Source organism: Saccostrea cucullata, unplaced genomic scaffold, assembly GCF_032062105.1.
Source record: "Saccostrea cucullata isolate Sc308-1 unplaced genomic scaffold, CSIRO_AGI_Scuc_v1 ctg1679, whole genome shotgun sequence".
NCBI classification, from domain to species: domain Eukaryota; kingdom Metazoa; phylum Mollusca; class Bivalvia; order Ostreida; family Ostreidae; genus Saccostrea; species Saccostrea cuccullata.
In genome coordinates this window covers 50747-65963 of record NW_026940589.1, presented here as the reverse complement: position 1 = coordinate 65963, position 15217 = coordinate 50747, and the positions used below count along the sequence as shown (strand labels likewise).

At 32.5% G+C, this 15217-nt stretch overlaps 1 protein-coding gene across 6 annotated transcripts in view; it reads left to right on the top strand.

Moving 5' to 3' along the window:
• LOC134255667 (TRAF3-interacting protein 1-like) overlaps positions 1–15217 on the top strand; it is a 64611-nt gene that overhangs the window by 32249 nt on the left and 17145 nt on the right. Inside the window, exons 10-16 of one of the 6 annotated variants that reach the window (XM_062738187.1) lie at positions 8521–8577; positions 10264–10329; positions 10702–10746; positions 11993–12058; positions 12500–12544; positions 13453–13518; positions 14505–14570. The exons of 1 other annotated variant lie outside the window; for it this stretch is intronic. In XM_062738187.1, the coding sequence (XP_062594171.1) occupies positions 8521–8577; positions 10264–10329; positions 10702–10746; positions 11993–12058; positions 12500–12544; positions 13453–13518; positions 14505–14570 (411 nt within the window). The remainder of the gene's footprint in view (positions 1–8520; positions 8578–10263; positions 10330–10701; positions 10747–11992; positions 12059–12499; positions 12545–13452; positions 13519–14504; positions 14571–15217) is intronic. 4 more of the 6 variants (XM_062738192.1, XM_062738189.1, XM_062738188.1 and 1 more) reach the window with 4 other exon arrangements.

Sequence of the window (15217 nt, the reverse complement as noted above, 5' to 3'; positions counted from 1 at the left end):
TGTACTGAAAAAAATCTTTCTCATTAACTGAAGATTTAAGGGTTTTCAAATAATACCCATTGGAAAAGAGAGGGCGTTTCATTTAACATAGGTAAATATGTGAACACATTTTTAAACAAATCTCAAGAACAGTAAAACCATGATTGAGTGATACATGTATATTTAAAAGCCCAGAGAGCCGAGCAGTCTAGCTCGCAATTACTCACTGCTCGGAGACGAACCCTATTACCGGCAACTGGGACTGCCGAATAAAAATAAAAAAGTGCCGATGCAACTGGGACAACAGACGGCAAAGTTGTTTTTTTTACGTTATGAAAGAGAATTAATTGATATAATATTTTTGACTCTTTATATCATTTACTTTTGTTTGGTGAGTTCCCGTTTTGATATTACACTGTTACCTTAAACTATTTTTCTGTTGAATGTAAAACCATGATTTCTTATAAAAAAAAAAGAACAGAAAAAACTTGAATTCATTTAACTTTTCAAGAAAAATTGGTCGATCTGAGCTTATAGAAATAAAACTGTTACTCCAGGGTCACATTTCTTGTTGTATATAATAAACTTTAGGCTCTCAACGGCATAACTGCAGCATATGGATAGTCTTTGTTGTTTAATAAGTGTGCCACAAGCGTTTGCGTTTGATGGGTCAAGAGATTTTGGCTGTCTTGAACAGCAGATAACCGTTAACAAGGCAAACAATGACGGCAGATGACCTATGTTTGAATCTCGATTTCACCTTTTTGAATGATTTTTTGAAATACAAAAATCATTTAGAAAAATGTCACTATGTCTTAAATATCTCTTAGATATCACTTTATTGTATAATTTATTATTTTTAGAAGATAAATGCCTAATAAAAATATACTGCAAACATGGAAATTTCCGTCCCCGTTTTATTTTTGCCCTATCTTTTTTGGACAAATTTCAAAAAGGTTTAAAGTATACCGTATAATTTCTTATACAAAACCGTGACTGGGTGAATTTATATTTGACAAAATTGTTTGCAAGTGTAAAAGCGCGAAACTAAAGCGGGGCAAAAATAATACTGTATACTGTGGTCTTTCTGCAAACATTTGCTGCAAGTCTGCAGCAGACATTGCTGCAAAATTGCTACAGACGCTGAAGAAACCATGACAGACCTTAAAAACTGTGTTTGCAGCAAGTTTGCGGCAAGTATCGACAAGCTTACAGCACACGGTGTACCACGCAAATTATGTTTACTACTAGCCTGCTGCGAATATTGGATTTTCCAATAAAAGATATAGAGATCCTAGTAACGTACAGCGTTCAAGCTTAAAACGTCATTAAACAATACAGAATTGGAGCAAAAAAGAAAAAGGAAACTCTAAATATCAGAAGTTGGCACAGGTCCAATGCATGGAGGGGTGTCAGTCAGCAGTTGAATTAATGATAGATTGTATTTGTTGACAAAGTCACTCTGTAGAACTAACGAAATAATGACTTTAAACAAGACAAGATATTCTTTTTTCATAAACTTGTTTGTCAATAATTTACCTCATTTTAGAAATTGTACTTACTCAGAGCATGCGCTTGCGTATGAATCAACTGAGAATTATAAACCTACATATAGTATGATGAAGGTATACATGTATATTGCTGCATAAGTAAGGCAAGTTGACCATTGAAAAGTTAAAATCATCACGTTTATCATAAAAATAAAACAAAACCTTGACTTATCAACAAGATGCTGTGTGCGCCAATGTAGAATTAGGCTTTTTTGGTAATCATTTAAGATGGCATATATTCCTATCAAAATACTGAGATATTTACAACTTTAATCAAAATATTTCAAATGGCAAATTCTGTGGTGACCTAGGTACAGTCTATATTTCATTGGCGGGTTTGACTTGTTTATTTTCTTGCGAACATTTTGCAATCCTCTAGTTTGCCAATGTTTCCAACAAACTTATTTCTGCAAACAACAGATTGGCATGTTTGTATCATGCAATGTTCCTGCAAACTTACTGCATGCTTATAACAATAGATGTAATGTTGGCCGCAACATCGCAGCTAGCGGCAATATATAATCTGCAAGAACATTTTCTTCCCTCGTACAATTTTGTTTGCGGAAGTCTGCAGCAAACCTAACAGCTTCGGACAAGTGCCCAAAATAGCAAATTAAAATTCCAAGTTTATAAACAATATACAACTTGTACATAAAAAAATTTAATACTTTGATTATATGTTAATACTCTGGTCCATGATATTTTAAAATTCCAAATATCCGGTTTTCGTTCCTTATCTCTAGAAAACAAAATTTTACGGTTATTCACCAATAAATCGTCTTATTTAAAACATGTTCATGTTGGTAATCGATTAAAAGTTTGATTCAGTACCTGTCGTGTAGCAACTTCTATACATACGACCAATATTAACATCCTGAAAAAGGTTTACCGTAATTTGAGGCTTATTAAGATAAAGCAAATTAACATTTTATTAAATTTAAACTTTGTGTCCATTGTTTCCGATTGGCGTATTTCATTTTAAATCAAATGTCATTGTTGGCCTCGTCTGTCGTACACTACAGCAAAATTAGATTGACCCACCAAAATTAAGCGCTGGTGGCACTTTAATTGGACATCAAAGATTATCCATATTTTGCAGTAATGCCTTAGATTGATTGATTGTATATTCTGTTTAACGTCGATCCTCTCGAGAATTTTTCACTCTGAGTCGCATATGGAGACGCCAACACTTGCCAGTAGAGGCTGCAAAGTGTGTCCTATACTCGGCACTCAGGCCATTGAGCAGGGAGGGATCTTTTTCGTGCCAGCACCTACTGCGACACGGGACCTCGATTTATACTGTCTCATCCGAAGGACCGGTCTCCACGTGCCACAGTGAGATTAGAACCTTTGACCTAAGGATTGACTCCTTACTTCGCGACTCTAGACTAGACGCTATAACCACTGCGCCATGCGGGCGACTTATGTCGTAGAGAGCCTAAATTTAACATATACAACAAGAAATGTAACCGTGGAGTTTTATTTGTATAAACCACCAAACGAAAGTAAATGAATGTTATAAAGAGTCAAAATATTATATCAATTAGGTCTCTGTCATATAGAAAAAAAACAGCTGTTCTATCTGTTGCCCCAGTTGCATCGGCAGTCCCAGTTGCCGGTAATAGGTTGTGTAAAGAGTTTTTGCAAATTAAACGTGCTTTAAAAATTACTATTAATTTTATTGCGAAGATGTATCGGTAATGATCCTATAGTAAAGTCAAAATGATGATTCTCCATCAAATCCTTGGAATGCAAATTAAAAAATATCTGAAGAGAAGTACAGCTTTAATTAGTGCAATTAATATGGAAGTATCCAAGGTAATGTAGATTCAGGTTAGGTTCAGGTTTGTTCAAATCATGATTCTTTGAGTAAAATTGGGCCATAATAGGATTTAAGTGTAAAACTTAAGGAATGTAAGGGCAGAGCTGCCAACCCTTACGATTTTGGCGTAAGTCTTACGAAATTAGCATCTAAAATACGCGTTATGATTTCTGTCCATATTCTTCCGATTTCGTTTTTTCTCGATCAAAGTTAATAATACCGGAATGTTCATAGCTGGCAAACTACAGTTTCTACTATTATAATTAAATATTTATAATCCTTACAATGCTTGCTCGTGTTGTTGCTTCGGTTTTAGAAGGCCGATTGTTTTCATGTCAATGTTTCAAAGTAAACAAAAGATAAACATGCCTCAAATTGCGCCCATTACATGCCAATTTACAAAATATCTTTAGCGGCTTGGGCGGTCTCCGGACCTTGCCTTACTATTTGTCATTTCAGAATGTTGGCAGCTCTGTAAGGGGGAAAATCTTTTATAATTCTCCAGAAAATTATAGGCATGATAGGTCATATAAAAATGGAACTATATGTACCTCGAGTTTAGTTTAGATTAAAGCTTTTGTAAATAATAGATCTCCTTTGCGTCATTGTTGGGCTACTACAGAAGATTAAAGATTTACATGAACATCAAAGTTATGATTGCATAATATTAATATAGTTATGCATAAATGTAGATGGAAACCTCATTAGGTATTGAAGAGTAAAGTTGGTTAAAGTGTTCAAATCATGCCCCCTTTTACCACAGGGGGTAGTGGGGGTAGTATGGCATCATACATATATTAACAGAAGAGCAAAGTTTAACAAAGTAGCATTAAGGAATAAATATTTTTGTCTTCTCAAGAACAGCAAATCCAGGATTAGTCATTTCACTCAAAATAAAGACTCCTTGTGGGTACGTTAAGGTCACTTCAAGAGATTCAAATTTTACTTTTGAATATATACGGAAACTATTGACGAAAAACAACAGGGTCTTTATAAATCAGAATAGCATAGTGACCCATGGGCCTGCTAAATTTAATTTAATCTACCTTTTAATTTGGCACAATGAAACTTATGAGTAAAGTAGTATAAAAAATGTCAGTCAGCATTTGATCATAGACGGCATTTCCTGTCTCATTCGTTCGAAACAACAAGTGACTACCGCGATCTTAAGCCAGGAATTCCTGGCTTGATCGATGCGCCGTCTACCGCCGCTGTTCTACGCTCTAGCATGTGAAAAAATGACAATAAGCTGTAACTATCTGCTGATGCTGAGTCAGTTAGTCTCATATACCGATTAATGATTAAAATGTGTCATTTTCATTTAATAAATGTTGCAGTTTTCTTTTATTCAAGTAATGTAGAGTATGTAATGTGATAAGAGCTTAATAAGGTACCTTTAGCCGAAGCGAAAGGTGTGAGTGAAACATTTAATACTTAGGTCCTTGTTGAAATGTTAATATAGATCGATTGATTGCATCAAAAACAAATGTATAGAACTAGAAATGTATAAGTACCTCGTTTTAGAAATTATTCATACGTAGAGCATGCCCTTGTGTTTCGAATCAACTGAGACAACTAAACTTTGTATGCAGGCGATGAAGATATACGTATAGCTGCATAAGTCAGGGAAGTTGACGATATTAATGTTAAAGTCATCACGTTTATCAAAGAGCTTGGTTGTTAGATTACCATAAACGTTTTTTCAAGTTAAATATCCAAATATGAAACAGATGTGTCACGCTTTGTGGTATCTTTTATATCAAGCTCACGAGGATATATCGTATCGACATTAGAAAGGAAATTACAAAGATTAATTGACAATACGTCGTCGATATATTTAAATGTCGAGTTGAATGCCACAGCAATTGTGTTCTTCTTTTCACACATAAGATTTTGCACAAATTCTTCTTCATGTGAATACAAAAATACTAGGGATGTCAAATCGGTCAATTTTTAATACTCGGTTACTCGGAAGTTTTTCCGATCGAGTACCCGGGTACTCGGTAAAAGTGTAAATAAATATGAACAAGTAAATTGAAGACTGTAAAACATTGTAAACTCTTGTAGAAATAAAACCAAGTGCACTGATAGGAGGCTTATCCGTAAATGTATTTCTGTTGTAATCACAGGTACTTGGGTCGTGGTTTATAAATATTTATAATGTACCTTATTGATACTTTTTTTTTTACATATCAATAAGGTACATTATAAATATTTATAAACCACGACCCAAGTACCTGTGGTTGTAATAATGATAAGCACTTCGTGCCCGACGAAATTTAATATAACATTTTTTTAAAATTCAATTTATTTATCAAATAAACACAAGAAATAAATTCATAAGTTGTTCACAGCGTTTTTGTTTTAAAAAAATAATCTGCTCCGTAATTGTAATGTAACTTTTTGTCGCGTTTGACGACCAGGTATCAGTCATCAGAGCTACACGTGTACGGTATCAACTTTCAAGAACTTGATCAAGTTCTCCTAACAGAGCGGATTTACGATTTTCGTACACTTTTTCGATCCTAGACTTTTATAATATTACGGGACGGTATTTTGTAGTTTGGTGCAACGATGGACATCAGTTTTTTTGCAAGCCTTTACCTTTAACCAGTTGTATTGGCATATATTTACATTTGCAAATGTTTTCCTTTCTATAACACTACTGAAAGCAAGCGTTTTTATAACTGTATAAATACAGGTATGGGGTCAAGAGGTCATAGATGTACGTATGGATAAACGTTCGACATAATTTCTGTGTGACGTCAAAAGAGCCGACGCGCGTTCAGCGGATTACATACATGCCGTTGGGTTTGAAAAATAATGCATTTCACACGTTAATAGTCACAATCAGGCAAATCTAAAGTATGAATAAGTCACAAATGTAAATATAAGGAATAAGGTATCATTTTTTGAGTGTTATTGGATGTAAAACGGGTTGGCACATGATCAAATCTTCCATAAAGCCCTTCGGACTTTATGGGATTTGATCACATGACCAACCCGTTTTACATCTAAATAACACTCAAAAAATGATACCTTATTTCTTAAGTAATGAAACACAAACATATCAACAATCGCACGTGTAATATCATCCGCTCTTTTCTCGAGAATTTACGGCTTCTCGGAGAATTTACAATATTATCTAATTTATTAAACATAATGGATCTTAAACGATGTTCAGTGAAAACAAATAATTAAAGCCAAACAAAAATTAAGGAAGAAGGCAGCGAAGGCAATAACGGTCATTTAGAGTCGTAGTAAACCCTAATTACTGTATGTACAAGTGCAATGAGCATTTTAAAACAGATTGTTTAATGCATTAATAAATAAGCTTGGAAATATTCAAAACTATACATCCGAGTAACCGAGTACCGATTTTAGTATTCGATACTCGGACGTTCGATCGAGTACCCGGTTAACCGGGTACTCGTTGACATCCCTAAAAAATACGTCTGTTAATAACGGGGCGCAATTTGTTCCCATGGGAATTCCAATATATTGTTAAAAGATCTGGTCACCAAAAACAACATAGATATTGTCAATCAGAAACCAAAACATCTTTTGATGTCGACTTCAGAGTACTTGTATGTACGATCAAAATGATTTTTTAGCAAAATAATTTTGCAGATGACCAATGACAAGGTAAGCAAATTTAGGATTTCCATTTTAATTTTAAAAAAACAGCTGTCAATGATATAAAAAAGCATGGACTTTAATTTATCTTTGGAAATGGTTGTGTATAAAGCTGAAAAGTCGTATGTTTTTAAACTGTTGATTTTGGTACAATCTTGTGATTTCAAATAGTCCAAAAGTTTCTTTGCATTTTGAAGTGTCCACATAGAAGGATATGGAGATAACGAACAGTATTCAGTCCCAAAGTCCATAAAACAATTCAAAACAGGAGCAGCAGAGCAAACACTGACCTTCAAAACATTTGGGGTGGAATCAGGTGAATTGGAGGAGTAAGCATCCCCTGTTGACGGGTCACACCCGCCGTGTGCTTCTTGTCATGATCATTAAAAAACGGAAAAATCCGTCGTCAATTCAGTGTATAAATAATGAACTAACAATATTTTATTAGTATTATTAGTAATAGTAACAATAAGTAATATCAGAATTGAAAAACGGCAGTCAGCATTTGACTCAATGATATATTGTTTTTGCTGACAAGGTCATTGTATCGATCATAGAACTACAAAAAAAATTACTATAAACGAGACTGCTGATATTTTTGTTTCATCAACCTGTTTTTCAATAATTTATCTCGTTTTAGAAATTATTTATACGCAAAGCATGCTTTTGCGTATCAGATCAACTGAGATATTATATATATATATATATATATATATATATATATATATATATATATATATATATATATATATATATATATATATATATATATATATATATATACTCCGTATGCAGGTGATGAAGGTATATTGCTGCATAGGTAAGGGAATCTGATTTACACCACTTCTTGAATATATGGTTGCACAGTACTCTTGAAGTTTTCCTTCACCACGGTTAATATCTTAGTGAGGAGAAAAGAAAGAGGTTTGGTTGAACATATATTGAGGCCCGCTATGTATCTTTGTTTGTAAGCGTTGAAATAATTGGCTTGGCCACGAATTTATTTATGCTCATAAATATGACTACGAAGAATGGATAGGTTAAATCAATGGATCTTTAATATAGATGTGGATGCCTAGAAATTCACTCTGAATTGCACTGTTGCTAAAATGTTTTACTGTTTTCCAATGAAGTAGATTCTAATCAGAATTAAAGAGTTTTTTGTGCTGAAGATGAAAATATTGCATCAAGTTATAGCGTCGTGTTTTATTTCATTAGATTACATCAGGTTTAAGAGGAAAATTAAGATATAACTTAATGGCGTTGTAAATACATGTTCAAATATTTTACATTTGTTTCTGTAGAACAACGCACTAATGAAGTTTTAATTAAGCTGTTGAGCATTCTAATATTTATAGCTTTTTTACTACAAAAGTGAAAGCAATTTTTACATAATTTTACAAGAGAATTTTAATTGTAGTTCTTATATAGTAATTGATAATTAAAGTTTTAAGCAAAAGAAACATGCTTACAGCTTTCTCTTTATACATTTTGACTTCTTAGACGACCCTTTTTATAATGTTTTTTTTTCAGGACAGAGTACTGGTCCAGATTATGGCAAAAAAGTTATACCTCCAAAAAGTCCAAAAGGTGGGAATTGTTCTTGTACAAGTACCCTCATTATGAAATGGGTTGAGCATATAGCTCTTTTTCAACCTTTACTTTGTAATTCCATCAATTTGAGTTTTAATATACTGATAAGCTAGTTTTTGGTCTCTTTATTGATTTTAACTGATCAAGTTAAAGATTGATGCCTATCCATTTACTGCAAATTTTTTCTTAGTATATTTGAAAAATATTTACCGCATAGGAACAATCTTTGAAACCATGGCCTCCATGGGTAGGGTTGGGTCAAACTGGGGATCAAATAATAACATAGGAATTCAAAGAAAAACTTAAAAGTTCTCCATTAGAATAGAATTCATAAGAAAAAAACTTGAAAATTCTCCTCAAGAATAGCAAAGTCTTTTTAGTTAAATGAATATAAAATAATTTGGAAGCATGCTCAGGTGTTGTTGATTTAAGTTTTTAAATTTTTGTATAGAAAAAAATTACTCTAAATCTTTTTAAAAAGACCATGAACTAAAAATGCTTTAGTCAATTTATTATAAATGTAACCTAAGGAAGTGTGTTTTTCCGAATCTTGATTCCAAGGATATCATATGTTTGGAAAAACGGATACTTCTCTTTCACAGTGGAAGCTTCCTCGTATAGTGAAGATTCAAGGTTGTTTAAATCATGCCCCATTAGAGAAAGAGGGCAATTAATTTTAAGAGGTAAATATGTGAAACATTTTTATAAAAATCTCAAGAACAACAAAGCCATGATTATATTTATAAGAAGATTCACAGAAAGATCCGCGCAAAAGGTATGTGTGTATGTATGAACACACTAGCTATATAATATATCACATCAAATTCATAATTCTGGCATTTTCACTTGGATTTTAAAAAGTCTAAAAGACAATTTATATAAAGATAATATATTTTTATACGTTTTTTGTGGAGTACTACTATAAAAAATGAAGTATAAATACAGTTATTCAAAAAATCGTGGACGATGGCGGTTTTCAATTTGAATGATTCCCGTTAAACGAAAACCATAATATTTTTGTCACTAAAATTTATTTAAGATAAAATAGTTTGTGTATTTTTTTTTAAGACGATGTCTTTTTAGGCGAAAAAAATACGCATAACCCAAAACTGAAAAGCATATTTTAGGGACGTTTATCGATAAAATATATTTTTTTAAGAAAAGAAATTTATTGTTAATTGTTGATTGATTGTATGTTGTTTAACGTCCCTCTCGAGAATTTTTCTCTCATATGAAGACGCCACTACTTGCCGGTGAAGAGCTGCAAATTTTGACCAATACTCGGCACTCAGGGATATTGGGCAGGGAGGTATCTTTTTCATGCCAGCACCTACTGCGACCCGGGACCTCGGTTTATACGGTCTCATCCGAAGGACCGGTCTCCACGTCCCACTGTGGGATAAATTACTGTTAATAAAATTACCGTGAAAGCTAGTTTATTTGTTTTGAATAAAGCAGCTCTCGCCATTTTCTTATATCTTTTGCATGGATATTTGAAAAAGAAAGGGAAAAAAACAAACCAAATTATCTTTGAACGCCATGAAAAATCAGTATCTGCTATCCAAACGCTATTATAACATTGTGTTAGATACATAAGACAGTGGGAAGAGATGCATTCTGTTATTTGAAAAAAAATATCTTTCAAGGAAAAAATTAATTCATTTCAATTTCTCTTATTGAAAGTTGATCAGAGTGATTCTCCCTCTCCATCAAAAGAAATGTCAACAAGAGGCAAACCGAAAGACAAAAGTAAGTGTACTGAAAAAAATCTTTGTCGTAAAGTGAAGATTTAAGGGTTTTCATATGATTCCTATTTGCAGAGAGGAGGCATTTCATTTTACAATGGTAAATATGTGAAACATTTTCAATGACATATCACGAACAATAAAGCTATGATTTTATTGCTAAGGAAGATTCAGGTAGTATAGAACCTGTTCATCTTATGGCCCTTTAAATAGATTGAGGCTATAATTAGAAAATTGAATTGTAAATTAAGAAGAAAGGTTGGCAAGAACATATCAAAAAGCAAGACATACATAGAGAAAATACTTTTATTAAAAAAATATTTTTGGTCTTTTACAGAAAAATGAGTAACTTTTTTTGAATTTCTTTTCTTACAAGTTGATACTCCAGGCAAGTCAACCAGAGGCAAACAGAAAGAAAAATGTAAGTGTACTGAAAAAATCATCATGTGAGCAAATAAGCAATATGACTGCGAAGGATGTTTGAGTGAGGCAAAGACAACAAATCTTTTGTTTGGTTTTCTTAGCTCTACTGGTTAGAGACCAGAAGAGCTTATGCGGTAGTAATGTATCTGTCGTCTGTCTGTTTGTAAACATTTTTTTCAAAATGTTACTCCTCCTACAGTTTTGGTCTGATGTCAATTTAGCTTGGCACACAAGTAAACTATGCTGAGATAGATAATTCTGTATATCGATTTTTTATTTCGATGAAAGATGTTGTCATGGTTACTAAAAATAGAAATTTCCGTGAACAATTTTCAAAATGCTTTTCCTCCTACTGTTTTAGCCTGATTATAATATAATGTGACATGCAGATAGACTACACGGAGATACATAATTCTGTTTATCGGTGTTTAATTTCGATAAAAGATGTTGCCATGGTTACCAAAATTAGAAATTTTTGTGATATACTATCAAATTGCTTCTTCTCCTACAGTTTTAGTCTGATTATAATATAATGTGGCATGCAAGTAGACTACACTGAGATACATCATTCTGTGTTTCGGTTTTTGATTTTGATGAACAGTGTTGCTATGGATACAAGAAATAGATTTTTTTTTTACGAAATATATTTTAAATACTACTTCTCCTACAGTTTTGGTCTGAATTCAATATAATTTGGCACATAAGTAAACTACACTGTGATTCGTAATTGTTATTTTTGTGTACATGTATTTGATTCTGATGAAAGATGTTGTCATAGTAATTAAAATTAAAAATTCTGTAAAAATTTATCAAAAGCAACTTCTACAGATGTATTCTTATTGCAATCTTGCCACACAAAGGGGCTTGATCAAGGATCATTATTCTGTTCATTGCTTTTGTAAAGTTTCAAGTCCCAACTGCTACTTTTCTCTTCCTTTGTTATAAGTACAAACCACTAGAGCTACAGTCTCGACAGAGACTTCTTTTTAACATTACACGTATGAAATCACACATTAATCGAAAGATTGACGTCGATGACATCAAAATGTGTATGTGTCACTGAAAAAAACTGGGAAAAATATCTTTGATGTCCATGAAAAAGCAATGTCTGCTATCCAAACGCTATTACATGTATAACATTGTGTTAGATACATAAGACAATGGGAAGAGATGCATTCTGTTATTTGAAAAAAAATATCGTTCAAAGGAATAAATTAATTCATTTGAATTTCTCTCATTGAAAGTAGATCAGAGTGATTCTCCCTCTCCATCGAAAGAAATGTCAACAAGAGGCAAACCAAAAGACAAAAGTAAGTGTACTGAAAAAATTTTTCTCGTAAAGTGAAGGTTTTCAAATGATACCCATTTGAAATATGAGGATATTTAATTTTACAATGGCAAATATGTGCAACATTTTTAATAAAATCTCAAGAACATTAAAGCCATTATTATATTGATAAGGAAGCTTCAGGTAGTATAGAACCTGTTCATCTTAGTGCAAATCTGAAGAACAAAAAAGCTATGATTATATTGCTAAGGAAGATTCAGGTAGTATAGAACCTGTTCATCTTAGGGCCCTTTAGATAGAACGAGGCAATTAAAAAGAAATGAATTGTAAATTAAGGAGAAAGGGTGCCAAGAATATACTAAAAGGCAAGACACACCTAGTGAAAGCACTTTTATTTTTTTAAAAATGATTTTCAGTCTTTCACAGAAAAAGAGTAACTTATTTGAATTTCTCTTCTTTCAAGTTGATACTCCAGGCAAGTTAACCAGAGGCAAACAGAAAGAAAAAAGTAAGTGTACTGACAAAAATTATCATGTGAGCAAACAAGCAATATGACTGCAAAGGATGTTTGAGTGAAGCAAAGACTACAAAACATCCTACCAATATGAGAAATTTCAAATATTTGATTTTTTTCTTTGATTTTTACTAACTCTACTGGGTTAGAGATCAGAAGAACTTATGCGATAGTAATGTGTCTGCCTGTAAACATTTTTTTAAATGCTACTCCTCCTACAGTTTTTGGTCTGATTTCAATATAACTTGGCACACAAGTAGATAACACTTAGTTGCATAATTCTATATATCGGTTTTTGCTTTCGATGAAATGTTTTGCTATGGTTACCAAAATAGATATTTATGAGAGATTCATTTAAAATGCTACTCGTACTGTTTTTGTCTGATTATGATATAATGTGGCATACAAGTAGACCACACTGTGATACATAATTATCATCTTTGTGTTTTTAATTTTGATGAAAGATGTTGCCATGGTAATTAAAATTGAAATACTGTAAAGATTTATTAAAAGCTACTCCTTCAGATGTAGTCATTTTGCAATCTTGACACACAAAGGGATTTGATCAAGGATCATTATTCTATTCATTGCTTTTGTAATACCAATTGCCACTTTTCTTTTCCTTTTTTAAAAGTACAAACCAGTAGAGCTACAGTCTCGACAGAGACTTTTTAACATTACATGTATTAAATCACAAATTAATCGGAAGATTGACGGCGACGACATCAAAATGTAGAAAAAAAATTCCTTTGAACATTCTGAAAAAGCAATATGGCTGCTATCCATAGGCTATTATTACATTGTTTTGGATACATAAGACAATGGGAAGAGATGCAAACTGTTATTTAAAAAAATATCTTTCAAGGAATAAAGTAATTTATTTGAATTTCTCTCATTGCAAGTTGCTCAGGGTGATTCTCCCTCTCCATCAAAAGAAGTGTCAACAAGAGGCAAACCGAAAGACAAAAGTAAGTGTACTAAAAAAATCTTTCTCGTAAAGTGAAGGTTTTCAAATGATACCCATTTGAAATAAAAGGACATTTAATTTTACAATGGCAAATATGTGCAACATTTTTAATAAAATCTCAAGAACAATAAAGCCATTATTATATTTATAAGGAAGCTTCAGGTAGTATAGAACCTGTTCATCTTAGTGCCCTTTCAAGAGATTGAGGCAATTAAAAAATAGAATTGTAAATTAGGGAGAAAGGGTGCCAAGAACATACTAAAGAGATTCATTTAAAATGCTACTCCTACTGTTTTGGTCTGATAATAATGTAATGTGGCAAACAAGTAGACCACACTGTGATACATAATTATCATCTTTGTGTTTTTAATTTTGATGAAAGATGTTGCCATGGTAATTAAAATTGAAATTCTGTAAAAATGTATTAAAAGCTACTCCTTCAGATATAGTCATATTGCAATCTTGCCACACAAAGGGATTTGATCAAGGATCATTATTCTATTCATTGCTTTTGTAAAGATTCAAGTACCAATTGCCACTTTTCTTTTCCTTTTTTAAAAGTACAAACCAGTAGAGCTACAGTCTCGACAGAAACTTCTTTTTAACATTACATGTATCAAATCACAAATTAATCGGAAGATTGACGGCGACGACATCAAAATGTGTATGTGTCACTAAACTAACTAGAAAAAAAAATCCTTTGAACATTCTGAAAAAGCAATATGTCTGCTATCCATAGGCTATTGGAGTTTTATGAAGATACTTACTTTTACAATCTTCGACTGACTTTTACAATTTAAACAGAGACAAACTCCAATCACTAAAATGTAAAAGTCAGCTGTCAAATGTAAAAGTAAGTCTCTTCATAAAAGTCCATTATTACATTGTTTTGTACACATAAGACAATGGGAAGAGATGCAAACTGTTATTTGAAAAAAATATCTTTCAAGGAATAAAGTAATTTATTTGAATTTCTCTCATTGCAAGTTGATCAGAGTGATTCTCCCTCTCCATCAAAAGAAATGTCAACAAGAGGCAAACCGAAAGACAAAAGTAAGTGTACTAAAAAAATCTTTCTCGTAAAGTAAAGGTTTTCAAATGATACCCCTTTGAAATAAAAGGACATTTAATTTTACAATGGCAAATATGTGCAACATTTTTAATAAAATCTCAAGAACAATAAAGCCATTATTATATTTATAAGGAAGCTTCAAGTAGTATAGAACCTGTTCATCTTAGTGCCCTTTCAAGAGATTGAGGCAATTAAAAAATAGAATTGTAAATTAGGGAGAAAGGGTGCCAAGAACATACTAAAGAGATTCATTTAAAATGCTACTCCTACTGTTTTGGTCTGATAATAATGTAATGTGGCAAACAAGTAGACCACACTGTGATACATAATTATCATCTTTGTGTTTTTAATTTTGATGAAAGATGTTGCCATGGTAATTAAAATTGAAATTCTGTAAAAATGTATTAAAAGCTACTCCTTCAGATATAGTCATATTGCAATCTTGCCACACAAAGGGATTTGATCAAGGATCATTATTCTATTCATTGCTTTTGTAAAGATTCAAGTACCAATTGCCACTTTTCTTTTCCTTTTTTAAAAGTACAAACCAGTAGAGCTACAGTCTCGACAGAGACTTCTTTTTAACATTACATGTATCAAATCACAAATTAATCGGAAGATTGACGGC